The sequence below is a fragment of the Aptenodytes forsteri genome, unplaced genomic scaffold (assembly GCF_000699145.1).
Source record: "Aptenodytes forsteri isolate BGI_AS27 unplaced genomic scaffold, ASM69914v1 Scaffold72, whole genome shotgun sequence".
In the NCBI taxonomy this organism is placed as follows: Eukaryota; Metazoa; Chordata; class Aves; order Sphenisciformes; family Spheniscidae; genus Aptenodytes; species Aptenodytes forsteri.
The window spans coordinates 6,470,952-6,498,177 of record NW_008796193.1 but is presented as its reverse complement, the minus strand read 5'-3'; the positions used below and the strand labels follow the sequence as shown (position 1 = coordinate 6,498,177).

Below are 27,226 nucleotides of genomic sequence, written 5' to 3'. Positions count from 1 at the left end.
GGGCGGGGAGAGACCTTACTTCTCTAATGAGGAACCTGGCAACCTAAGCACATGCGACTGCAAAATGTAGTGTGCTTTATAAACATTATTATTATATAACGTTAAAGCATACATTTTAAAAGCATGCGTAAGGTGAGTGAATAAGTACATTTTTTCTTTTTTTTAATAGATGCTTGTTACTTTATAAGTATGCAAAAATAAGAGATAAATTATGAAATATAGTGCTTTTGATTGCATTACAGTAACTTGATATAGGAGAGGGTGAATGCCTATTTAAACAGAACAAAACAAAGAATATCTGATATCAGTGTTGTGGTGGCTATTACAAATAGAGATACTGCTTTCAGCCCCTTGTAGAACAGGCCAAATGCTAATCACTGTCATTGATGTAAAATGAAATTAAATCCACTGAAGCCAGAAAGAATACAGAATACTTGCAAACATATACAAAAGAGCAGATTTATACAAATGTAACTGATGTGGCCCATTATGCTAAAAAATTATCTTAAACAGTAAAGATAGAAGAATGAGCTTTTAATAGTCCAAGGCAGCTGAACTTCTGATTAGGTCTAGAAGTAATTATCTACTAGTGCACCTACATTTTTTCATTTTTGTAATTACAACATTTTTGCAGTATTAGAGAAGTCCATTCTCCACACTAATAGTACACATCAAAGATTAGGAATATCTTTTAAGAGTACACTCATAATACCTCAATTTTAAGAACTTGCTTCCTGAAGGTTTCCAGACTGTGTGATAAACGAGGGGCTAAATGAAGGGACAGTAGCATAATCCTCTCTAAGTGGGCTTATGCGATGCTGTTAATGCTGCTTTTGTGGCATTAACATACTTCAGATGAGATCATTCCAAAGCTGAAACTGTGTGCAGAGGCCATCTCCGGGTCAGGGACATTAAGTTATTTTGCAGTCACACTTACTGCACTGCCTCATCTACTATTGCTGTTGTCTGATAAATGGCAACCTGCTATTTTTAGGGAATAAAAATAAGAGTGTAAAAATATTCTACTATGCTGTGTTAAAAATAGAGGTTTATTCTAGCAAGTAAGTACACTAAGACTCAGAAACCTTTGTTACCAAGATCACACAGCACAAGAGAGAATGAAGAATTTTGGGTCAAGGATAGAGCATAAAGCCCCTTTATTACCAAAGTGCTGTAACAGCTCTACTTTAGTCTCCATTCATTGCAGAAAGGATTCAAATCTTAATGTTGTGGCAGAAAAATGACAAATTCAAGGGTATCAAATGTTTATATTATGGTGGGAATCAAATGTTTGTATTACAGAAAGTGCTAAATCTATCCTGGCAACATTCAGAATGGTGGCTGGAAGGAACTCAAATAGGTCAAGAAAATAAGTCCTAAAATTATTTTTTAATCATAAACTATCCTGATCTGTTGTTTTCAAACCTGCCATCTAGTATATCTTTTTCTTATTTAATATGTACAGGTCTAATCACAGGCCTGATGAGAAAGTAACAACAATCTGCTTCAAAACAAATCCAGATCATAACCCTCCATCTACCCCTTTTTACTTTTTTTGTTCCATTCATTCTCTGCCTCACCATCTTTCTATCCTTTTAAGTAGTAGAATCACATATATTGTTATGTCAGGATTAAATACATTTTAGCATTTCATGTTAAGAAAATTTTCCATTCTTTTTACATAGCATTTGAGCAAGGCATTTAACAAAAGAGCCAAAGAAAAACAAAAATCCTAAACAGAATTAAATCTTTTCCTATAATTATTATACACAAATCATGAAAGAATCTATACGAAAGAATTAAACTGAAGGCATGGATTTTGATCACAATGTTTATCCCATATTTATAGAACTCAAATCCTGAGATTTTCATCCTAATCTTCAGTAAGAGTTAATACTGATGAGAGTACATTACAAACTGTCTTCTCCATCCAAGCTGTCTTCCTTCATAAACAAAATCAGAACAATCAAAATAACAGTCATTTTAAAAGCAATACAAGTTTAAACTGGTTCTGAAATTAGGCACCTAGCAAAAGACATATACCAATTCATTTATTTGAATACATATCTTATTATTCAAAACAGTATGCAGAATTTTATCTGACTCTGAAGTCACAGAGCATCTGAACAGTTGCCCTTATTCAACATAGTTTCACCTTTCCTAAATAATACCACCTTTCTTAAGGGCTTTCAAAACAAGAGTAAAGCCATCCCTATAGCAACAGTAAGCAACATAGACTCTTAATCTGGCAATGTAAAAGCCAGAGGAAACAACAGACAACTGCTATGTCCATCCAGCAGTTTTGATAAAAATTTGTTATATTCTCTACAGGTGTGCCAGTTCTTTTCTGTGCAGAAAACCACAGTTTCAGGACTTAAATGATCTTAAGACTCTCATAGAATTATAACTATAGGATATGATTGGATTTGTATGCATGCAGAGCCTTCTTTTAACTCTGTAAGAGATTTCTTCTTTTAAATTATGTTTATTTCTTTGCCTCTCTTTTTCGCATTCTAAATGTCTGATGAGTCTCTGCCCAATCTAGAGAAAGTATCCACAAACAAGAGTATTGGGCTAATGGTTTTATAATGATATCTGGAACAAGAACAAAGTACTTAAGCTTGCAAACACTGGAAAAAAATACACATTTCTTCTATGTTCCAGGCAGGAAGAGCACAGATTATACCATTTTAACATCAGAACCTGCATCACTTTCTTTTTTAAAAGAACTTGCATCATATTCCAGGCACAGTTATACTTCTAGTTGTCTTTTATGCATACTTAAAAGTATCATCATACACTTTTCAGAGTCTCTGGTCCCAAGTGAAGAAGTAATAAAAGAGAGAACCAACCCACAAACTGATCTCTGCCCAGAGACCATCCACTTTTTTCTCTGCAAAAGCTGGAGTCTCAGACTGAAGACAGACTGCTGCTAGGTACTTGGAGATTGCCTTTTACGTGAGGCCAAAAATACTTCTATGTTGCCACATCTAAGTGCATTTTTTTATTGAGAAACATTAGTGATATCAAGATACAACAGTTAAGGCACAACAGTTTCTCGGAACAGCTGGATCTGTCTTTTTTTTTTTTAAATAAACAGGAACATTGAAGCTATGCCATGACTGACTCCACATTTTGCTCTGGTCAACACTGCCTTTGCTATGTTAATATCAATAAATAAATGTTTTGACTCTCAGGGCACCACACCTGAGAGTACAAGAACCTCTCTCTAACAGCAACAGTTAAAGGCAGAGATAATTCAAAAGCAGATCCAAGCAAAACTGTCAAAATCAAGATTCCCAACATCTATAAACATTTGTGACAAGTATGCAAAAAGTTAAATGTTTGTCTCAAGCTTTGTAAGCTCAAGCCATTGTCTGAGGTTAAATAAGAACAGCTATTCATTTCAGAGGGTTACCCTATCACTACACCTATAAAATATTTTATATAAAACAGGCTCAGAAACAGCTGTCTTGTAATCATCAATTAGCTCAGAACAATGTTCTATATTCTAAATTTCCTATGAAGACTATTCTGTATTCCTGCTCTTCGAAAAGCCTGATTTTTCCACATAAAAAGATACCACCTCTCAGTTTCCTTTCATTGTTTTTCCTAAACAATTCTTTTTTAAAAAAGCACAAGCTATGTATATATTTTTCTAACTGTCCTGTTTACTCAGCTTACCATCAATTCTGTGTTTAGTCTAGCTGTGGCATTACATCTTGAACAGCTTTAGCTAATACAAAAAAGTTCTACAAGTCCACAGATTACTTATAATCCAAATTGATTTCAGCTGTATTAAATGGTTTACTTATCATACTGGATTACCTCTGTGTCTGGGTGAGAGAATAAAAGAATTGAAATATAATTTCAACTTCTACCCCCTAAAATAACAAATTCTAGATTTTTAAAGAGAAAACATTTAATAGCTAAATAATTCTTAGACAGTTTTAAAATCAAATGCTGAAATTTTTACTGTCTGTTTTAAGTCAAAATTCTCAATAATTCTTAGTGATGATCAAACTTTTAGTTGATCAAGTTATTCAGGAAATGAACTAAACTTATCGAAAAAGTGGGAGGTGGTGGGGTGGTGGTGCAAATGACCAGCCAGTGCTTCAGGTCTACATACATCTAAGTCATTCTTAAGGCATATTAAGAAGGGTATATGGAAGAGGGCATACTTCTGTAATGCTGATAAGAAATCTTATGGATTTATCAAAAATTCTTCCATTTGGTATTTATGGTCCACTGACCAACCTGTTTCAGCTGAAACATCTGGGTTTGTGAACCAGCAGAGGAATATAAGGAAAATTTGCTAGAGCACGTTCCCGTCTCCCATCTGAAGACAAGCACATTGAAGATTATTCAAAACTATCTCCTGGCCAGTTTCTTATATGCTGAAACATTGCTAATTAGTAAACACAATGTATGTGCACTAAATGTTTTAAGGCACAGATTTCACTGCTTTCTCACTGATGTGAATTTTTGACAAACTACCACAGTTCCAGCTCACACACGTAACTCAGGTGGCATTTTTTCTTTATTAGGAAGTACAATTTCAATTATCATTTGAAAACAACAGATAAAATACAATGCCTAACTATTTGTATATGTGATAAATGTCATCGAAATGAAATTATCTTCACTCCTATGGCATGAAAGCAAGATCTACGTTACACACACAGACATCACGGCAGATCCTGTCTGCCAGACATCTGTTCCAGGAGCTCTCTGTGCTCCTGACTTTATCCTTAGTGTCTGCTGTTGCTGTAGCCCTTCATTCAACGTGAACTGCATCCTGGGAAACTCCACTAAAGATAACATGTGGAGCAGTGCACAAAACTGGAAGTCATATCAGGAGAACTTGTTTCATCAGTAATATTATGTGTATCAAAGTAGCAAGTCAGACTTACTGTATAGCCTTTAATCTCACTACGTTTGCCGCAGACTGTTAGTCTGAGTTCTCTGAACATCTCATGAAACAAAACCATTAAAAATTGTATAGCAGCTTTCAGAGGTGAGGAACCCCTACCACTTTAGAGAACAATACATTATGCGCTGGGAGGAAGTGAACAAAATACATAGTTTACACATCACGTGTGCAGTAAACACACATTTAAACAATGGACAGTACATTAGCCACCAATCTGTTTATTTTGAAAGTGATCTGAGCTCCTTGAATTTCACTTGAACTAGTACTAGAGGAATGCGTGATTCTAATTCAGTACATGCATTATCACAGTAATAAACTAATTCTGTTGTTATTACGTGTATGTTATGATTGGGGCTCATGATCTGAAGTCAACATAAAATTAACCCCAATTGAGAGAGAGAAAATACCTTAGCATATTAATTCTCTGCTGAAGACTACCAAAGAAATTTGAAATTGCCAGTTGCTAAATCCAATGATTTCACAATGTTCCTTGACACAGACTAAGCAGAGACGAAAGAAATTCTACACCTATTCCCTGAAATTTTTGAGGTCAAATACCATTGTGCAGTCAAAAGACTCACCCCTTTGATAATGCAGTTCCAAATTATCACGAAGTCAATCAAATAAGTGCTAAAAAAATAGTTTCTACATATTCACAATGGCCTTATTAAAAGATGACACTTACATAGAAAGAAAGGACTGCAAACTGTCTCGTCCAAGCCTGCTATCACAAGCAGCTATATTATATAACTTGTTCATAAAAGCATCAGAACCTTAAACAACCTTTACACAGTTAGTTCTGTCCCAGACCTTGCTCTTCTTACCAACTCTATATTCCAGGCTGGATTTACTATTTACAGTTAGGTCAACATTATTGTTCCAACATTAGAAAGTGTTACCTTGCTCAAAAGATACACTCCCTATGTATATTCCAAATAAAAATTTTTGACTTAAAAGAAAAAAAAAAAAAAAACGAGTTTCACTGCATCTTCCTCCTATTAGCCTGCAGGAATCATACTAGTTTATAGAGAATGAATTACATTTGACAGAATTGTTTATTAATTACCAGTCATATGTGTTCAGATGCATTAAGTACAATAAATTTGCATAAGTTCTTAAAAGCAAAACAGGTCTTGCAGAGCTTTCACTGGAGATGCTTTGGAAGCAGTCCCACTTGGCTTTCAGAATTAATCTATAGGCATTGGAATGAGACAACTTCTAAAGGGAGCACACATAATGCAACAGTTACTGATGGTCAATAAACAGAAAACCTAACAATGCCATTTCAATGCAAATGCTTCTCAAACTGGAATGCAATTTAACCACAGTATTGACATTTAAATGGACATAAGACAATCCAACGAAGGTAAATGTGAACGTTTGTGCTGATTACCTTTTATCAGCTATTATCCCTTTCTTTGCCAATTTTCTTGTATGCAGTAAAAGTCTTTCCATATTAATATTGAAATCTGTTATTCCATCAACATAAGAATGAAAAAAGAAAGGAATGAAAGATGAGTAGTACACTTCAACTCAGCCAATATGGATTTAGCTGCTTTACTGTAAATTACTTAAGCAAGCCTTCCTATACCTGATTCCTTCTCCGCAGCCAACACTATCTGTATTTCATCATAATCTCGTAAGAATGAACTCCTAAAGGTCACGAGTCAAGAGAGGTTAGACCAGGACTAAGAGAAAGCTTGATAAGAGGTTCTGAAGGATGCAAGTACAATATGGAAATACTAGCTCATGTCCTGAAACCTGGTCTACCTTGACAATACTGCTTTCAGTTCAGGACATATAGCCTGTTCACATGTCTCCACACCACAGTCAACTGAGCACTGCCTAAAGGAATTATGTTCCCATTTATCTTAGATATATACCTCACTTTGTTAAGCTCATAATAAAAAACTACCAAGAGCTTTGATAAAACAGAATTTTCTGTTTAAATATCCATCTTATATTGGTTCATAAAACAGCCTCACCATATGGTTTCTCATTATTTTTAATGATATATAAGATGCAAGATATAACACCACTAGAAAACAGTAGAAAAGCATAGATGATGAAAAGAAAGACATATGGAGAAAACATGAACAGAAGAGCCTGAGAAGGGAAAAATACAAAGTAATAAACAGATCATCTGTGAAATCAAGAGCTCAAAGTCGTATTGTGGACACTAGAACTCTCATGGTACCATTGCATAGCTGTGTGTGCTCATTTTGAGAGGTAAAAATGTTAGCGCTGCATAATTTTAAACAGCAAAGCCAAGTTTGTCCCTTCATTCTTATTTTTAGATTGCACAAAACACAAAGATTTGTGGTGCATGAAGCCATTTTGAATAGGCTGCTTAATTGGTACTGTAAGTCTAATATATCAGCTGCCTGGGGATCTAGACAGCAGCCGAGCATCCCAAGTTCAGTATGTACAGTAGCTCTGTCTGTTATTTCTCCTAACATAGAAGGACTACAGCTATTATAACTTAAAGTTACCACTAATGCATCTTTCATAAAGTTTGCTTTATAAAAGCCCTCCCCAACCTATTAAAGCTATTAAAAGAGCAGATCAGTACTTCAAGATATTCTGGACTGAAAAGTACTTGGTATTATTTTGTTTTTAAACATACTTCAATTCAATAGCCCGATGTGAAAAGTTCAGGATAGCTGGTCACTTTTTTGGCATTATAGTCATAAATATAGCAAGTTGTTCTGTTTCTCCTCAACCAGAAAGGAGAGATGCCACATGAAATCAGTAATTGTATCATACATGTACTAGCACTGTCTGCATATCACTTTTTTCTATCAAATTTCTTTACAAGGGAAGCTGTGTTAAAACTTCTATTTTACAAACGCTTAAATTTAAATATGCCCATGTTGAGATGATTTTTCAATAGCTCAGTGAATAGCGATGCATTGTAGTATGTCAAGTAAAGCTGAAACAGCTTGGCAGAATCTTTGGAAAATAAATGGAACAGCACAGGTTTATATAAAGGCAGAATTTCTTTCTCCGTGTATACATATTTAAAAAAAAAAAAAGACTCCCATCACTCAATTTCTTTCCGTTCACTTTCTCACAAGAATAAATGGTATAAATATTCCTGAAAGGTGAATTTAGGACTCAAGTACCTTAAATATTTGTCAAAAGCAAATTTCTAATTATGTTATGGATTTAGATAAAATCCTTTTATTGCATAGATGATGACAAAGAATTTCTGTAATTAATCATTATAGTTTAAATACTGTTGTCAAAATGTTAAATATTTACAAGGCACTAGCCATTGGCTTTTCATATACAAGAACAAATTTGTAAACTGTAATGAAAAAAAGAATTACAGAATTATATAGTATTTCACCAAACAGTAATGTTTCAAATAGGTCCATGTATTCATTCTAACTGATCTGCTCATCATGACTTGAAGGTGATCTATTGGTCCCATGTACTTAGAGAAGAAAAGCTTTATCGTACATGAGCATGGTTACAAACCTATATGCATCAGTGATTTAAAAAAAACAGAAGCCTGTATGCTGTCCTAGAAATTTACATTAATATGCTCTTACAGTAGCTTAATTAAGTACTCACTACTAAGTACCACATCTAAATAGTGTGACTTGTACAAAATTTAATTTGGAGCTATTCAGAAACATCAGCTGCAAAAAAAATAGAGTATTTCCTTACAAAAGCCTGCCAAATCAGCATACTCCTTTGGAAATGTCAATTACTATCCATTATCTGATCCCAAAGAATAAACCTAGAGGAACCGTTATTAAGTTTTGAACCCAATTCTATTATAAACATTTAGCATCATGGGAATACTCTGAACTCTACTCTTTATTTTGCTCTGGAGACATCACCTAAAGGAACCATTCCATTTTAAGTAAATCAAATAATGAAATACTGCAACGTCTCAGTTTTTCTTAAGCAGTATGTTCCATGAAAACAAATAATGTATTTTTCCTTCATCAATTCATGTTTGTCTTGATTTGTACATAAGTTGTCATGCTCTGCATCACAATTGTTTCCATTTATATATGGCAGACAAATAGGGAATGATGAAATTTATTTACTAAATTATTAAACTGTTGTTTACATGAGAAAATAACTTACCTTGCAAATCTGCACTGTCACCAAACTGTTCATTTTAAAGATCTTGCAAGTGTAAAATTATTGGTTACAGAATTACAGGGTTTGAGCAATAAGCTACTGTAACAGATAAATACATACAGCAAGCCAAAATGCTAAGAAACAACACTTAATATTGAAGGAGGCCAAGTAAATAACACCTTTAAAAAAAAAAGACTAATCCCTCAATGGTTATTGTAACAAATATGCTACAGATTATCATGTCAGCTGCAGTTCACAACAGTAACAAGGTTGTTCTGGTCATAGAAGAACTTGTTGTTATTCCTCTCCAATTCTTCTGCCTAATCACTTCATAGGCAAGGATTAAACATATAGTATTCACTACAGCGAATACAGCAACCAACATTTTCAAGCTTACATACACTACATTGGACAACAAAATCCATTTCTAGTCACCAGAATAAAAAAACCTGGATTTTCCAATGAATTGGTCACCTGTGTATCCCTCCACCAGAATCTGAGAATTTAAGCTATTTCACTGCAGTGCCTTTCTCTGCTATCCAAGAAATTGCCTACTAACTTCTAGTTTCAGAATAATGTTTTTCATACCATAGGCCGAATAGCCAGAAATAAATCAACCTGACTTACGTGTAGTCTTTTAGGAAAGCCAAAAAAAGACCTAATAAAAAAAGTAGTATCAAACCACTTGCTTTGACTAGCAAATATACAGTCTGCTCATAAAAAAAAATAGCAGAGAGGTATTCATCAGGTTACTATTCCACGTTGTACTATAGCCACTTTAAACTGATAAGACAAGTTTTACATATGGTATCAACCACTCCCAGGGTTTTGCAGAGTTATGTTTACGAAAGGTTAACAGCAGGCACTAATACGAGTATCATGACTCTTTTCAGGCAGTAGGTGAAACCTTGAAGAAAAAGTGGCTCTGTCTTCAAAAAAGTGACCTGACCTTTGCTTTGGTGGGTTTTTACTCTGCAAGAAATAAAAACCACTGCATGCTTTCCAATGCATCCTTTCTAGCTGATAAACTATTTTGTTCTAGCACTCGGCACAAAAGGACTACATTTTATAAAGATCAAATAGCATGTTATTAGTGCTAGCTAACAATAGCTCCATGCATCATACTAGAAACAAGCTTCATAGACCTGGAATATGTCATGAATCATGAACAGAGTATATACATAATTGGCCAAGAACCTTTGATAAGCTTACCAATTAGAAGTAATTCTCATTGAATTAAATATATTTAATTTTACAATGACTTTGCAGTTCTTTGGATATCAAAGGCATCACAAATCCAGCATGCTTATCATTTATGACACTTCTGCTCTGAGAATTTCTTGCAGCATGCAAAGAACTCTCTGTAGGGTAACTGTGATGTGTTGCACAAGCAAGCTTACCTAAGATTGACCAGGTGATTAATAAAGTCTGTTCAAAAACTGCAATAGTATGTAATGTTTTTACCTGCAATTGATGAAATGTTTCTGAAACAACCTGTAGTTCAGTATAAGCAATAGTGGTTTTTTATTGGACACAGAATACAGCGCTAGTGGAAGTAATTCTAGTATATGATGTGGTAGTAAAGAACCCCTTCTGTTAATAGACTTTTAAGTATTTAAATATATTTAAGTCTAGTGTGAAATACTGCTTTTATGGAGCCAGATCCTGCAGTCTTTGCACAGCTAAAACTTCCATGGAAATCAATTGAAGCATTTGAAGTATAATAGTAAGGACATGCCCAGGGTCACTAGCATAATACAGTTCTGCTGCTAAGCTTTACGTGTACGCTCGGACTTTCTCTGTCACTTGCAAGAGTGTAAGAGATCAAAATACAGAAATCCATGTGAATTCAAGAAGAAAAATACCCTTTTTAAATAGAGTGTGGCTTCAGAGAGAGTATAGCACATAATGTTAGTGCATTTTTTGTTTGACTAAAGTATTAAATAATGTTAAAATATTTTAACTTTGTCTTCAATATTTACAATATATTAAGTGAATTTTAAGAAAAGTGAAGTTTAAAAAAAAATCCTTACAGTAAGTTCAACAACAATGACCATTTTTGGGAAAACTGTAGCAATGCCTATGATGGCAGAATTTGGCTCCATATATTCTGTTAGCAAAAAACCAGACTGTTTATATAATGTAAATTGCTTTTTAAAAATGTTACTAGAGCTAGAAACACTGTGGGCCCAGCCCTACAGGTTATACTTTCAAATTTCAGGGAGAGAGTTTGCCTCAGTGAACTAAAGGGAACTGTGCTTTATTTGCAAAATCAGCTTGATGCTATTTTTAAGCAAAAAAACAGGTATTGCAGACATAACTTTTGGGCAAATGAAATTAAATCAAGGGGCTGATGCTCCAGACGGGATTCCTGTGGAGATCCTGTCCTGCAAAAGGTCCAAATCCTTCCCTTCACACTGGACCATTTCCAGCCAGCCTTGCCCCAGCAAGGCAGCACCATATTCCCGTTGACTTCAATGGGGCAACTCTTAACAAGTCACGAGACTACGACTAGACCCCAACTGCGCTGCTAACTAATGGGTTCGCAGATAATTTACTATTATTTTTAAACAGTGTTTGTGTATTCTACTTTGAACCAAGCTTTGCTTCCAGCCGTAAACACCGTCAGTTTAACGACTGGATGGTTCTGGGGTGTATTGTTGGGAAGCGGTTGTTGCCAGGCTCGCTGCTGACTCGCGCCATTGTTGATTTCGCTGTTGTAGGGGAAAGGCTCTAGGGCGGCAGATAAGGCTGTTGCCATGGTGATGAAGGAGATTCCGAGGGAGGAGTCTGCAGAAGAAAAGCCCCTCCTTACTATGGCATCACAGGTGGGCGGAGCGCGGGGCTCTCAGGAGGCCGCGGACACAGCGCGAGTCACCGGCCGCGGCGGCGCCGCCCGGCTGCAGCCGCACGGGAGCTGCAAACGCCCCACACCGACCACGCACGGCACGCGCAGCCCGAGGGGAGCCTCACCCTCTCCTTAGCTTCCCCTCGGTGCAATTTCAGTTGTAGCGGAGCGGGGTGAACCCATCTGCGGGAGGATCTCACACCCGTGTCCCATTTCCTCACTGACACAGGGAAAAACGGCGTGGAGTAAATAATGCAATCGCTTGGGGTTTCAGATGTTTTGACCTGAAAACTGAAACGAAAATGCATTTTCGTCCCCCAAATAAAGGGAGTTGTAGGAAGTACAGGATATGTCAGCTACCAGAAAGTTATCTAAAACTGATTTAAAACGGCAATTATAATTCATGCCGTCAGCATTCATGCCACAAGCGCTCATTTGCAATGCATATATAAAATATTCAATGCATATATAAAGTAAGAAACAACCACTTCACAGTAGTATCATCTGCAGTATCTCAGATCCCATCCCTAAGCTCTCGGTGGGATTCTACTCCTGGTCCACGTCAGAGTATGTTGTTTTGCACACCCCATTACTTTCATTTCCACAGCTTCAGTCGAAGGAAGGACGTAATGTCATCACACTAAACCCTACACCTTGGAGCTGCCATCGAGCCTTAGGTGGTTTCATTAGTTTATTGAAGACAGTGACTGAACACTACCATAACACACAACGCTTCCATCTCACTGCAAGAGTGGATTTTATTCCCTCCTGTTGCTCGCATACATAAATTTGTTCCCCAAGCAAGGGCGTTTAGTTTACCGTTAATATTTAGTGCACATAAGTTATTCCTACTCAACAGGAGGTTTAATGGAAGTAATCTCACCACATAGGCGTTCTTTTGCAAGAGCCTCCAACAAAATCCACAATCCTGCTTTATTCTTTTCATGTTTTAGGATAACAGCTACTGTACTTTTTGAAAGTATTTAAGATGCACACCAGGCCAGAGCATACTTCTCCTACAGAGCACCACAGATGCGCTGCACTAATACACACGTCGTAGAAATATCATCTACTACTTTGGAAACCAGATCTGGCAATCTCCTCCTCAGCCCCTGTTGAACACCATATTTTGCTCATGGTGAACTCTATGAAGTAATTGCACAGAAGAAAAGGATGCTGTCTTTAAGGCATCATTTCTAATTTTCTACTAAGCGATTAACAATCAGAAACCAGCATAAAATGCTGCCCCCCCCCCCCCCCCCCCAAAAAAAAAAGTGCAAAACTTCCATTGGCTTCAACAGGGCCAGGGGTTCAGTCTGGGTTCATTAAATGTTTAATGCACCATTTGTAGTGGTTGTCTGTCAGGCTACTCAGAAATAGTCTATGATAAATTTATGAGTAAAATGCTTGTGTCTGTTAGTCAGTGTAATTTCTTCCACTAAACACAAATACCTACTTCCCTGCTATGCACCAAAGGGGTGCAGAAGCCAAAAGGAAGCAGAATCAAGTGAAAAAGTGAGTATTTTCCATAGCCATCTCTGCATCATGTATGTGTGATGTGCAGTTATACGACCATATCACATACATCATTTGTATCCTAATTGTCTGGCTGTAATGTTGTTTTGAGATGCTTCCTCTTTAGTGTGTCTGTGTAAACCTCTCCTTCAGGCCATTCGTTCAGAATAACGCACTGCTATATTGTGATACACATTAAGCCATCACCATCAAAGTGTTTGTCTCTGCTCTTTACATGATGAAACAGATGGATGTGGTTGCTGCTCACAGGGTGAAACATGCAAGTTCCAAATTGGCTGCAAATGAGTTTCCCAAGCCAGATCAAATTGGGTCATGAGAATAAGGCCTGGTCTTTCTAAAGTTATCACCACCACCGAATCCAGTACAGGCACGTGCGTATCTTAGGAAGTAATTATTTACATTAGGTATCTATGTTGCTCTATCCCTAAAACTAAGCAAGAAACCTGCAAGTAAAATGCAAGGATCAAGCCCAGATAGAGGAGTATTGGCTTTTCTAAAAGTAAAAAAAAAAAAAAAAAAAGGTGAAACTCAATCTTAGAGGTCTTTTCCAACCTTAATGATTCTATGATTCTATTTCCAAAATCTTTGATGAATGGAGGATTAATCATGTCTGACTCTGGAAGCAGACTCCACAGGAAGCATTAAGTAGAATCTGATACACAAAGAAGAGACCCTAAATCCTCGTTTTGAGAGAAATAGATAGTGATAATGAACAGAGGCCCCTGAATTTATATTTTAAGAGATGCCTCTTCGCTCTCTTCCTCTGGAAAATGTTAACATACCCAACACAGAACAAGTCAGATAAATATTACTTTCAATGAAAGTCACTTTATTAGTGAGAGAAGCATTCAGTAGTTGCCAAATTTAATACTTCAAGCATCGAGTGAGCTTTCAGTACTAATGGGTTTTGTAGAACATAACTCTATACTATGCTGCTGTCTCCCTTTATGTTTTTAAAGATAATTCAGAAGAGACTGGAACAAATGAAAAAAGGTATTTTTATATGAATAGAACCTAGAAAAAGTGAAAGAAAGTTTGCTGAAGGTTCAAAGATTAACTAGAAATTAAGCTATGAGCAAATATCCTGCTAACTGAGGCAGAGAAATAAAGGAGAAGAATTGTGCATAAAAGTTTGATTTGAATTCCAAAATAAAATTTTTGTTTAACCTCTTCACAGCTTCTTTGCATTTTACAGGAGGAAAAAAGATCACTTCAGAATTACTTTGTAATGAGAAATTTAAACCTAAATATCCCCTGGAGTCAAAGTTTAATTGTACAGTCAGCTATGAAATTCCCAATTTACTACAGGTCAGTGAACTTCAAAGGATTTGATTCAATAAAGTACTTCGATCCACACTTATACTTTAAAATATGATTAACTGCTTTATTGAGCAGTAAAAAAAGTGCATGCTTAAATGCCTTGCCAGCCTGATTTTAAACAAACAAATCTCCTAGTGTCACAAGAGTTATTTGTCCCAGATTCATCACACCTAATTTAGATTCTTCATTAGAGTACATAAATTGGAAAGCTAGTGATGGTAGGATCCCTATCAAGATAATAGAAAGAAAAGAGACCTGCAGGAGGTGATTCCTGTCCAAGATGATCCTGTGGCAAATATAATCTGGTATTATATGGAACAAAAATGGGAGCCCATGAAAAATTCACCAGTAAGAAAAAGAAATGCAAAGTATATCTTGAAAGCTATCCCCACTTCTGTTTATAACTGAAAAATATGAGAGCTGCCTACCTAGAATTTACATGAACTACACAGACATTGTGCAGAGTACAATTTTGACTACTTATGATTTTTAAATTTAAAAGTTAACCTACAGAACACTTAGTTTTAGAATTTGAACTGCAAAGACTTTTAAAAAGTTGAAATTACGTTGTAAGAAACATGCTGAAATTCATCCTATCCCATGAAAAATGCAGGGTACAACACACAAGTTGTCAAAGAAGAAATGTTTCGTGACTACACCCCAATTAGCTCCACCAGATGCTTAAGACTTTTTTTATAGACTCTCTATGAGGTATTAGTATTCAGAGTAGGAACTTTTTCTTTTTTTTAAAGTGACCTTCATTTGCATGCCATTTGTTGATCCAAGCACATTTCTATTTGCTCAAGGGCTTATAAGTAAAATACTCTGACACTTCCACTGCCTAAATTCCACTGTTTTGGGGGGGGGGGGGGAGGAGTGTTTTTTGTTGGTTGGGCTTTTTGTTTTGTTCTGGGGGTTTGGTTTTTTGTCTGTTTTGGTTTTTTTGTTTGTTTGTTTTAAACTCTGATAAGAGATCTTTTGAATGCTTCCCTTCAACTTTATAAAGGAAACAGTGTAAAGATAGCTAATATTCAGTTCCCAATGTCGTTAGTAGATTTTCTGATGTGTATCAAGGACTCAGTACATGAATTTGATTGCATAATCAGTTTTCCTTATAAAAGTTATAGTCCTATTTGAATCAATCGTGTTCATTCTAAGCTTCTTAGCATTAGACTTGCATTGACTTACAGCCCACTCCATAAATGTTTACTAAATAACATTACAACAGAATGGCAGAAAGTTAAAGTGCATGTAATTAGCTTCTGTTCTCTTTTATACCAATCTAAACCAAAATTAACTGGGTTTTAACTAATTGATATACATTAACGTAAAAAAAAAGGCAGAAATTGTGCCAGTTTTAGATAATGACAATAATTAAGTTTGGACTACAATAATTCACTCTACATTCCAATCTGCTCTCTGAGAACAGTGGCAATTTCCTCACTGATCTTAGGAGGACTAGACCCAAGATCATATTTTTATATTCTTTTTAAAGGATTCATGATAAATTCATTAGCAGTATTTTCCGTACATCTCAAATCTGTCTCATTTGATTTATTATAAATTTTGAGTAGGTTAGCAGGAGACATTTAAGTCCTACTGATAACTCTTTTTCATCTATTATTAAAACAGGGTAAATAAAAGAAGGGTAAAAAAGAAAATACAAAATTCATAAATGCATGCCTAGCAGCACAAACATTGATTGATTATTTACCTCTAAGTTAAATACTGCTCAACACTATTATTGCTTTTAGGGCAGTATGAATAATTTCAGCAGAAATTCTCATGAGTATAATAAAGTTGCCTTGACAATATGCTTAAAAGTCATAAATTGGCTGCTTGCCTAACACATTTTCCTGTCACATAAATTAAATACATTTTCCATGAAATAACAGTTTTAATTTGAAATTACCATGGGAATTGATGGTGCAATTTTTTCATAAAATAAAAAATTAATTATACTGTTTCATAAATTTTAAAATGCCTTACCATTCATTAAGCACAGAAGGATTTGGACAAACATTTTTTGTAAATAATATATTATGCCAGTTTAACCCTGTTTTTTAATATGAATTATTTATAAATAGGAATTAATTTTTAGAAATTTTTTGGTTCTTCATTCATGAATACCCTAAGTAAAAAATATACTATCCTTTTAAAGGTTGCAAGCCATGTACTACAGTTGTTCTATATTCAATGAACTCGCTGTTTGTACAGTGAAACTGTTCCACTGAATTGCAAGTCCAAAAAAATTCACAAACAGCTTTCGACTTTCAAGCTTTTCAATCTGCAAAAAACATTCCAAAGCAAACACACATGCCATGACAGATCCCTACGGAGAAAGGCTGTATAACTTAACAAGAAGTTATGACTTGCTTCCTATTACTGCCCACGGTAATTCATCCAAAACCACAGCCTTATTCTAGATATACTACAGAACTCTGTTTTAAAAGAAAAATCCACAGAAAGGACAAGAAAAATCTGTGTGATTTCAAAGTAATTACAGCCTATATACAAAGATACAGCAAGGGTACAGTAAAAGATGAATTTTGTTGCATGGGAAATGAACAAAGGTCATTTTCCACACAGTTGAAGATCAGTAGGAATGGCATAAGCTTTACAAAAATTAAATTCTGTGATAAGCCACGATATATTTGATACTGTTAATTCTGTCTTTACAGTCTTCATGCTGCCATAGCATGAAGATTTGGTCTTAAAAAAGCATCAGTTGTGCATCTTTCATCTAAATTGACATTCGATTACGTACCATGCTCAGAATAGTGCATGAGGCTGTATACAATGCACTACTGCTGAAACTCTTGAACTTATCTATGGATCACTGGTGGTTCACAAAGAATTTGTACATGCAGCTCAGTTCCATATGCTGGCAGCCTTCTTTACTTTCAGCTAATGAAAAACATTAAATAATTTTCTAATGTTTTGTAAGCAATCATCATAGTTGCCCCCAGAGAGGCTGCAAGAGTACAAATGTAATACCTGCAATGCGAGTGAAACAGGACTCCTCTAGTTTCTGTCCTCTGCACCTTATTTAAAAGCATTTGAGAACTGTGGTTCTCAAAGCCTGACTTCCTCTTCAGCTGGAGTTGCCACACAAAAAGTAATTTCAATGAATGATACAGAAACCAAAATCTAGCATCATGAGTTACCATTTGTTCCCAGTCATGACACTTGTGCCCCTCCAGGTCTCCCACTGTAGAAGTTTCTTCAGGGCTTTCTCAACAGATAACTTTGGATTCTGTAGCCTTCCTGTTCTACAGGACTTTCCCAACCTGTATTTAACATGTCAAATTTGTTGATCCCTCAGTTAACTAGCAGGCCATTTTAGGAGCACAGACTAGGTACTTCCATAAACTAACATTACAGAAATAATTTCTTTAAAGGAACACTCTGTAACTTCTTAGTGACTATATTACTTTAAGGATCTCTAAGCATCTATGATGAGTTAATTTTGTCTTTGATCACTGTTGCAGAGTAATTCTCCAGTTCTGATAGTGGTACGGGGAAGGGGAGAGGCTAAAACACAAATCACAGGGTAACATCACAAAGACAATGCATAGCCAAGTGAGGGAGAATAAATAAATAAAATCATTTAACACCCAGGAAAGGGAGGTGCTCCATTTTAGTAAACAGCTTCCTTTACTTAAAAAGTGCATAGAGCATGCAGATATTAATGCAACAGATTTACAGTAAATCACATTTTTATGAGTAGTAAAGGCCAAATTGTCAGTCACAGCAGAAATATGACAACAAGAGTAACTTTTCTCCCCTTCCCCCATGGCTCTGATCCAGCAAGACAGTTAAGCGCATGCTTAACTTTGAGTTTTGCAGGACATGCGTAAGTGCTTTGCTGGAGCAAGGCCAAAATGCAGGAGCCAGATACAACTACAATTCCCATGTTTAGTTTCCTTTAGCCAGACCAAGAGGAACAGAGGGAAGGAGATAGTGAACTGTGAGATATTTCAGCAGTACACCATAACTTGTATAGGTCAGTACTTACAAACACAGATAGGATGCTACTGTGACACAGCGATCACAGAAAGAGTTATCACCAAGCAATGCAACTGTTATCAAGACACAACATAAGCATGTTATCATTTACCAATTTAGATATCAAGCACAGGTTTTAAACAACACAGCTGGCACATGAATTTAAATATCCAACACAGTGTCTATAGTAATCCTCCCACAGCTTCTCTGACTTCACACAAGCCCTCTGTCAGTTCTTTGCATTAAGCCCCAGGGGGTCACTTGGCTTGTGTGATTTCAGGTAAGATATTGTCACATCTGATTCACAGGCCGCTCCACACACTTCCTACTACTTAGCAACAGAGTACCAGTTATCACCTGCTGAGCAAGACTAGTCTTCAGAGAGGCAGCAACACCAAACCGCTCTTTGCAGGAGGGTGAAGTGAGGTTGTCTCAGTTTTAGAGCTTCCTGCAATTCATGTTAGGTGGATGTCTATTATACTGTGTGCCCTGTGAATTGATTCTCTGATCTTGTGAAAACCAAGTAATTGGCTACATGTCGGTTTTGTCAGAACATAAATTCACACTAGAGTGACAGAGAAAAAATTAGTATGACCCTGGCACAATGATGATGCAAAAAGTCAAGTAGTGATCACACTTACTATACGATAGTAAATAAAGTGCGTGAGGTGGTAATTTTGATTGTGAAATATTTATAAACATGCTAGAAGAGCAGGTGAAGAAAAACATAACACAAGCAATTTGAACTTTTAGCACGAGACTAGTGATTTTTTCAGGAGTTCCCTTTCCAAACATCCCTCAGTGAGCTGAAAAGGAGGTCTTCCAGTTCTTATCCTGCCAAGATAATGATCTGCAAGACAACTGTCAGGCCAGTACTTCCAGTTATGCTCTAGAGAGCAATAACCTCAATTTCTAGTTGTCATTCCCATTTATCAGTTTTTAGAAATAGCTAGTTAGTGGAAATGAATTCACTTGTTTCCTCTTACCCTAGTGAATGCCACCAAAGAGCACAATGTGCCAAATAGGTGCAGAGAACCTATCTATCAAGAACCATTACTGTGTATTATACAAATTAATTAGTGATTGAAATTCATGCTTTAGTAGATGCCTCTGGTTAAGTTCAAAGAACAGTATAACACTGAAACTACTCAAATTAATCTAACTCATTCACCTATTTGTCTCATCTCACCCAAGCAGCAGACAAGTTTCTCAGAGTACAGTTCAAAAATACAATTTCTCCAACAGAAAATCTGAATTAAAAGGTTCCTACTTTCTCCCATGCTCATTACCACACCCTGAGCTTTCTAGGTCAGATCATTTCACTGATGCAGTCAGCAGCCCAAACGCAGTCTCACCAGCACACTGAGTGGGCAATACAGCAAAAGACCTAAGTGCCCAGGAACAGCTTTGCTGCTGAACTGTACAGGAGGATTACCCATTAGTAGTTTGGGGCTTCCTAAATTAGCGCATTGAGTAATTCAGTCAGCCTCAGGTGACAAAATGGGTAGAATCCAATCCAACTAACTTGGGTAGCTAATTACATCTAAATTTTAGGTGCCTCTTGAACCAGTCCTTCTAAAATAAGTTCCATGTATCACCAGTGGGAAAGCTAGGTGCCTTTGAGAGCCTCCCGAGGGACAGCCTAAATTAGGCAGGGAGGATCTCCCTCTGGAGTTGCTTTTCTAGGCATTTATCTCTTCCTATTGAACATAGGAGGAATTTAGGCACTTAATTTAAGAGAACTAGTTCATTATGTGCTCAAAACATAGGTGCTAATTAGCTGCCTATGCCTGACTGGAACCCCCCAATTTAGATTCCAAATAATTTATCTTAAAGACTAGCATTATGTCATGCCCTACTAACATTAAAAAAAGAAACAAACCAGCATGCATTGTGCACTGCAAACAGATCAAGATCAGGAATGCAGTAAGAGAGCGTATAAAATGGGATGTCAGGACCATACCTTACTGACAGCCTTGGTGCGCTCCAGCACTCCCACAGAATAAGCCCCAGCACTCTAGGAAGAGAAAGCAGACAAAGCACTTGTAGCCATGAGCAGGGCAAGTTGTGCAGGTGAACATTATCAACTGTAAATGTGACACTAGGTAAGAAGTTGGTCCTCTCAGCTATTCCCCTCAGCACCAGGTATGCTCCAGCTCCCTCTGCCTCAAGGCCAAACTAAGGTGCTCTGTGGAAACTTTTCACAACAGAGCCCCTGTCAACTGCCCACCTCTTTTTTTCTGTTTTTTTAAAATCAGGCTACTCCCTAGGTATTTCATAACCCTCTCACTACAACGTAAGATGTAGACTGGGAGCAAAGCAAAACCAAAGCCGTAGCAGTTGCTGTGTACATACATAATCTCACATTGTCTCTGGCACAGTAAAACACAGCACCACTGACACTAGCATTGCAAGAGGCACCTGCATTAAAACCATAAGCCAAAGACCCTGAAGACGAGCAGAAAACAAGTTTTTACAGAACAGCAGAGCTGCCACCATGATAGCAACTGGGCGCTCGCTGTGCCCCATGCAGGCTCCCTAGGGCAGCGGCCAGGCCTGAGGAGAGGCCCTGGGGCCAAGGCTTCAGGAAGGTGTTTTACCAGGCAGAGCACTCCTGTGGGAGCAAGGGGAGAAAATAAGGCCTGGGAGGTTTTAGGAGTGACTGCAGGGCAGAGGTGCTAGGTGGGTGACTGAGGCAAGCCGAGGCCAGGCTGTATATTAGCTAGAGGGAAGAAATCCCTCTCATGGCCACTGCTCCCTTTCAGGGGGCCAGCACCACACCTCTTCCACAGCAATGTCTCCCCTCCCACCCCAACACACCCATGCCCAAGCCCACCTAGGGTTTGATATTTTTTACCCCAAACCAGCACCATTCATTGGGCTCCCACTTACCTTTCAGGCCTGAGGATCACCCAGAGAGGGAACTGCCATAAGCTGCTGCTGCTGCCGCCTCCTCCTCATCTCACAGCAGCTCTGGAGGCAGCATGGAGACTACTAGCCAAACCAGAGCACTGAGGAAAGGAAAATTCGTCAGCAAAGGCAGCTGCAAGTAATAAACTACATCAGCTGAATAAATGCAGACAGCTGGAGATGGGGCAGGTGACAGGGCACAGAAAATGGAGACCAGGTGATTCTCCTCAGTGCAGGCTGGATAGTCCTGCAGCCCAGGGCACTGAGGGAAAACATGGCAGACATGGCTTCCAGCATAGCAATTGCCACTGCCCAACCCGGCCTCTGTGCCTTGTCTTAGATCTCTGCTAAATAATCCTTGCTTTGAGTATATTTAAGCAGTGGGGCTGATATCAGCCATCAGATGACACTTTTGACTCTCCCCCACAGCACGGAAAAAACCCACAGATATGCTTTTTGGAACAAAAAAGTCCAATAGCAGTATTGGGGTGAGAAAAAGTGCTTTTTTCTGTGGTGCTGTCCAACAGCAGAAGTCAGTCACAGAAAATTCATTTGAATTTAGGAGTATTTAATACTATCGATAAGTCTCTTCAGATGTATTAGTAATAGGGAGTATCACCCTCCACAGATTTTAGACATCCTTCAGTTAAAGGAGCATGGGGGATTTTTCTTTAGTTAAAATAGATTTTATAAAGAACAATTAAGTTCTTAGAGACATTATGAGAATTCGTGGCACTCACTGGTTAAATTAGTACTCAGAAATCAACAGTTTCACAGGCTGAGTCTATACAGCTTGGCATGTGTGCAAATATTGCACACGTAAATACTGTGCGGCGGTGCAGCGCCAGCCGCCTGGCTTCTGCTCCCAGCGCCGCCTCCTCGCGCTGGGTGTGACGTTGGGCGGCTTTCTTAATTTCATTTTGCTTCTCTCATCTGCAACATAGCGCCAGCCGCCTGGCTTCTGCTCCCAGCGCCGCTTCCTCCAGCGCTGGGTGACGTTGGGCGGCTTTCTTAATTTCATTTTGCTTCTCTCATCTGCAACATAGAGATAATACTTCTCAGCTCTGCGGTGGTGCCAGGCTTGATTCATGAATGTTTTAAAGCATTCTGTGATATTCACCCTGAAAGGTGCTTGAGAACCATAAATTATTACTTTAATATAGATAATAGTTTTCATCTCATGAATGCTTTACAGCACTACTCCAAATTCATGCCTGATATAACTCTAATAACTTGAGCAGATTTAAACTAGGGAAAAATTTGGTACAATATATGAGGCAGCAAAATGAAATCCAAAGTGTGAGACCGAGGGCTTAGCAAGTGGCACTGCATACACAGTAATGTCAGAAACCTACCCCACTGCCCACTTACCTACGGAAAAAATAGCAGCTCATGGCACTCTTTAACCTGTTAAGGTTTGATTCATCATGACATGCCTGCCTCATAACAAAAACATATTTTTCTAATACATTCTATTGCTACACATATGTAGTTTGTATTTATTGAGAATTAATAGACTTGATCATATATTGGCTCTCGGTTTTGACCCAGATATTTCAGTTGAAAGCAGATTATTTTTCACAGGAACAGTCCTTTTAATAAGACACTCCTACAGCTTCCAGTCCTTAGTCATGGGAGTATAGGACACAGGACTGGGAGGGATCCTCTGGGCCACAGTCCACTTCTCAAAAGCAATCACATCATAAACAACCATGTAGAAAGCTTGTCAAAAGCCATTTTAAATAGTTAGGCTTTTTCTCCCCCTACCCTAAAAAAATACTGTTCATACACTTCACTGCTGTGATCGTTAGATTCTTTTAATTCCCAGACCAGATATATGCATGGCCGGTTTAGATCTCTTTGTTGTCATGCCAGCCTTTCTCTATAGCTGAAATAACTTTCCTCCTCCAATGTCATCTAACCACTCTCCCTTTATGTATACATGAAGAATAATTATATTCCTACTCAATCTTCATTTTGTTAGTCTAAGCAACAAAATGTAAAATCTTTTAGTCTCCCTGTAAAATGCATTCTTTATTCCTCTGATCATTTGGGTGGCCCATCTCTGATGAATTTAGTGTATATGTTCACAAAGTAAGAGTCAGAGAAGATTAATCTATTTGTTTTCTAATTAAACAAAAATGCTGCAAATGCAGCAGAAAGAAGACACAACTTAGTAAAAATTAAATCTTGGTGTTTGCTGGCAAAATTGATGAAGTGGATATTACCGCCAATCTTCTTTCAGTTTGATGGTAGAATTTTTTCAAGGGACTTTGAACAATACACTGCTGGTATCAAACTAATGAAGGCCTATTGCTGAGCAGGTCTTCCTTATATAAACAACATAATAAAGAAATGTCTAGGGATGTGGTAACCAGCTTTGAAAAGAAAAAAATATTTGCCACACATCTGCTACTTCATACTTCACCTGAACCCTGGAGAAGTTCAGATCTTTGTTGATTCTAGTCTCCTTCCCCTCCACGATTCTGATTCTCAGCATTACTCTGCTGCTCTTCCCAGAGCTTATTCTCTTACCCCACAACAGGTTTGGCAATAATTTGCCTTTCCAGTTGGTCTTCAGATTTTCTATTCTTCACTGTCTCCAGTGAGTGATCTTGGCTGTCTTGGTTCTCATGATCCTTCTTCATTCCCCCCTTCTCCCATTCTTTCCTATTAAAGAAAATTTCCATGGAATGTAATGGGAAACTTGATAAGCATCCAAATCTTACGTGATAATGTACCCTATTGATACACTCTTATAGATCCAGAAACAGAATATTTCCTATGAAGTTTTACATTTACAGTGATTCCTATGGAACCTCTTCTTTCATCCCTCCTGTCCCCCTCTGAATGGTGTAGGATTTTTCTTTATGCTGTTAGTGTATCACAGAATAGATCATTGAAGATCCAGCTGATCCAGAGGCTTTGACAATCTTTCTGCTGGATGCTATGTACACCCGAATATGCAACTTGTTGCAAAAGTGCAGCAGCTGTTACTGATGCTAGTTACTAGAGTGGGATGTGTAAATGCAGAAAGAAAAATGTATTCAAGCAATTTTTGCTGATAATCTGGATTTGATCATAAAGAAACTTTTTAAACATTAAAAATAATTTGGACAAGAATTAACTAGGCATCCACCTTCACCTATAGAAATGAGTAAGGACTGTCACCTAATCAGAAACAGAAAAATAAGGTCCTCTTAAGTCTTAAATATCAGTATTAGGTAAAAGTATACACCTGGAGGTAATGTGGGTACTGTAGAGCCACCTTTAATGGAAATCAAAGGTGTGCAGTTGGTATAAGTGCAATTTCCAATCAAGTGCTGAGATTTACAAAATTAAGCAAGTAACTTCTATGCGTTGAATGAGACGGCAACCTGGGCAATCAATTCGGAGAGTTAAAAACCCACATGATTAAGTCACCCGTAAGGTGCATCTGCAGTCTGGGTTTAGCATATGCAGAATTAGAGTTTGGGACAATATAATTGCCAGATTCTAAATTAAATGCCCGCATTTGCACGTTCTGCTACACACAGTTGGGCAAGCAATCACTCATCTGTCTTCCATGTTAATCGTGTAAATTGGTATTTCAGTGCAAAGCTGTAAGGTCCTGGGCAAATGAGTAAGTGCACATATTCTACAGTCAGTCAGCGTTAGGTACCAGCTTAAATGTTTGACCCGTCAAAATAATGGACTTTTTATTTCAATAGCTCCGGTATTTTCTTGCAACCTTGTAATACAAAAATCAAGTACCAAACAACAGTGAATCTAAGCTGTTTCACTGTAATAACTTTAGAGGCAATTCTGCTACTGGAGTAGCTAAATGCCAGTAATTAACAAATATCAAATGAGGATGAGTAAATACCTTTTTTGCCAGTTTTACTCCATGTTAGCATCCTAAATTTAAAAGTTCAAATATATCTGAGAGAGTTTTGAAAATTCAACAATGGAAAAAGAGTGAGAACAGAACAGAGAGAAGGAGAGCAGAGAGGATAAAAGTAAAGCTAAGTAGCTCCAGATGAAAGTAACAGACAGAGGGAAAACACGTTTTCACATTATTAAAGATGAAGTAAATGCAGGCCACACCATCAGGCATCCATCCAGCTCAGCTTAGGTCTTGATCCTCCAATCAGAGATAGATTGCAGAGCAGAGAGTTATTTATTTATGAGACTATTTTACTGTTTTGTCTTTTTAATCCCTAATACATGAAATAGCCTGTAATATAGAGATTTCTTTTAGGTAGCAGAAAACCAATGCATTCATGCAATTAAAATAAAAAGGAAAAACTGCTCATAAATAAAAACTGTATTGTGAGTGTTCACACAGTCAAAACTCATGCGGGAAGTTCATACATTCACCAGGCTCCATCCACTGTTACTCATATGCCTTTGTATTGCAGAGAAGTGTTTTCTGTCTCAGCAGGTTATTGTTTAATGGGCTAATGCACATTTGCTAGATGAAATGGTATTGTGCAAGTTCTGTGGGGAGGCATGTTACTGGTGAAAAAAATGACCACTTCCAAATACTAAAAAAGCCCTGCTTAGCCTCCTGGTGATAGAAAAGGCCAACTTCACCCATTGATTTGAAGGGAGATACATCAGGCCTTGTATACTTTAGCCCTATAAGCAATAGTATGCAATAATTGCTATGGAAAAAAATCACCTTGCTGCTTTATTTTTGTGCAATCTGTAAAACTGGAATATAATTTTGCCCCAAAAGAGTGACTGCAGTTTTTTATTTTAAGCCCAGAGCTATTTGTACATCTTCTAATTGCAATCTCTTACTTTCACAATCAAAAATAAAGCGCATGATTTTGTGAGAATATGTTTTATTTGTTTAAATTCTGCATCCCAACAACACTCTGTGACCCTGGTTTTTTTGTTGCTAGCTGGTGAATGAGCAACAAGAAAGCAGACCCCTTCTGAGCCCCTCTATTGATGATTTTCTCTGTGAAACTAAACCAGAAGCTGTTGCAAGGCCTGTAACATCAAATACTGCAGGTAAACAAAATTTTTTACTATCCCTCATTAGGGAGAAATAATTTTAGTTTTATCTTAATTATGGTACGTTTTTGTCAAGTGATTTCTCAATTTGTTACTATTTGCACAAAATTACAAGCTGGTATTAAATTATAATTGCCTGACCTATTAGTGGAAAAAACTTTGTTCATTACATTTGAGGGCAAATCTGATGTGATCCAAATCACATGTATTCTAGCAGATCTCTGGGGCTGAATTAAAGGGAAGTTGTTTAAGTTCAACAGGAAGTACATATCAGTTTGACCAATTCTCAGTCTTTGTTTTTGCAAAATTTTAACCTATGGGTAAGCAACATTTAGTCTGGTTTTAACCAAACCCATTCCTTACTCTAGAAAGATTTTCTTTAATAAAAACTTGGATGGGATGTCAGAGAAAAGGGAAGAGATAGCAAACCAGCTTATCCAGGCTGAGTTCAGACACTTTATTAGTGAAAGGACCTAACGCATTTCATAGCTCCTTTGTGTTGCACTGAGCTAGTAGAGCAGATAATAAAAAGTAAGAGTGAATCCTGAAAGCCTTTTGAATTATAT

The 27,226-nt window shown here is 37.3% G+C and overlaps 1 protein-coding gene across 2 annotated transcripts in view; it reads left to right on the top strand.

The window, feature by feature from the left end:
* The first annotated feature begins 9,930 nt into the window (after positions 1–9,930).
* The window catches only part of PEX5L (peroxisomal biogenesis factor 5 like), a 40,782-nt gene continuing 23,486 nt past the window's right edge, over positions 9,931–27,226 (top strand). Inside the window, exons 1-3 of one of the 2 annotated variants that reach the window (XM_009288046.2) lie at positions 9,931–9,993; positions 11,758–11,862; positions 26,546–26,657. In XM_009288046.2, the coding sequence (XP_009286321.1) occupies positions 11,794–11,862; positions 26,546–26,657 (181 nt within the window). In that variant the 5' untranslated portion in view covers positions 9,931–9,993; positions 11,758–11,793. Of the gene's footprint in view, positions 9,994–11,757; positions 11,863–26,545; positions 26,658–27,226 lie in introns of those variants that run through there. The other variant, XM_019474320.1, reaches the window with a different exon arrangement.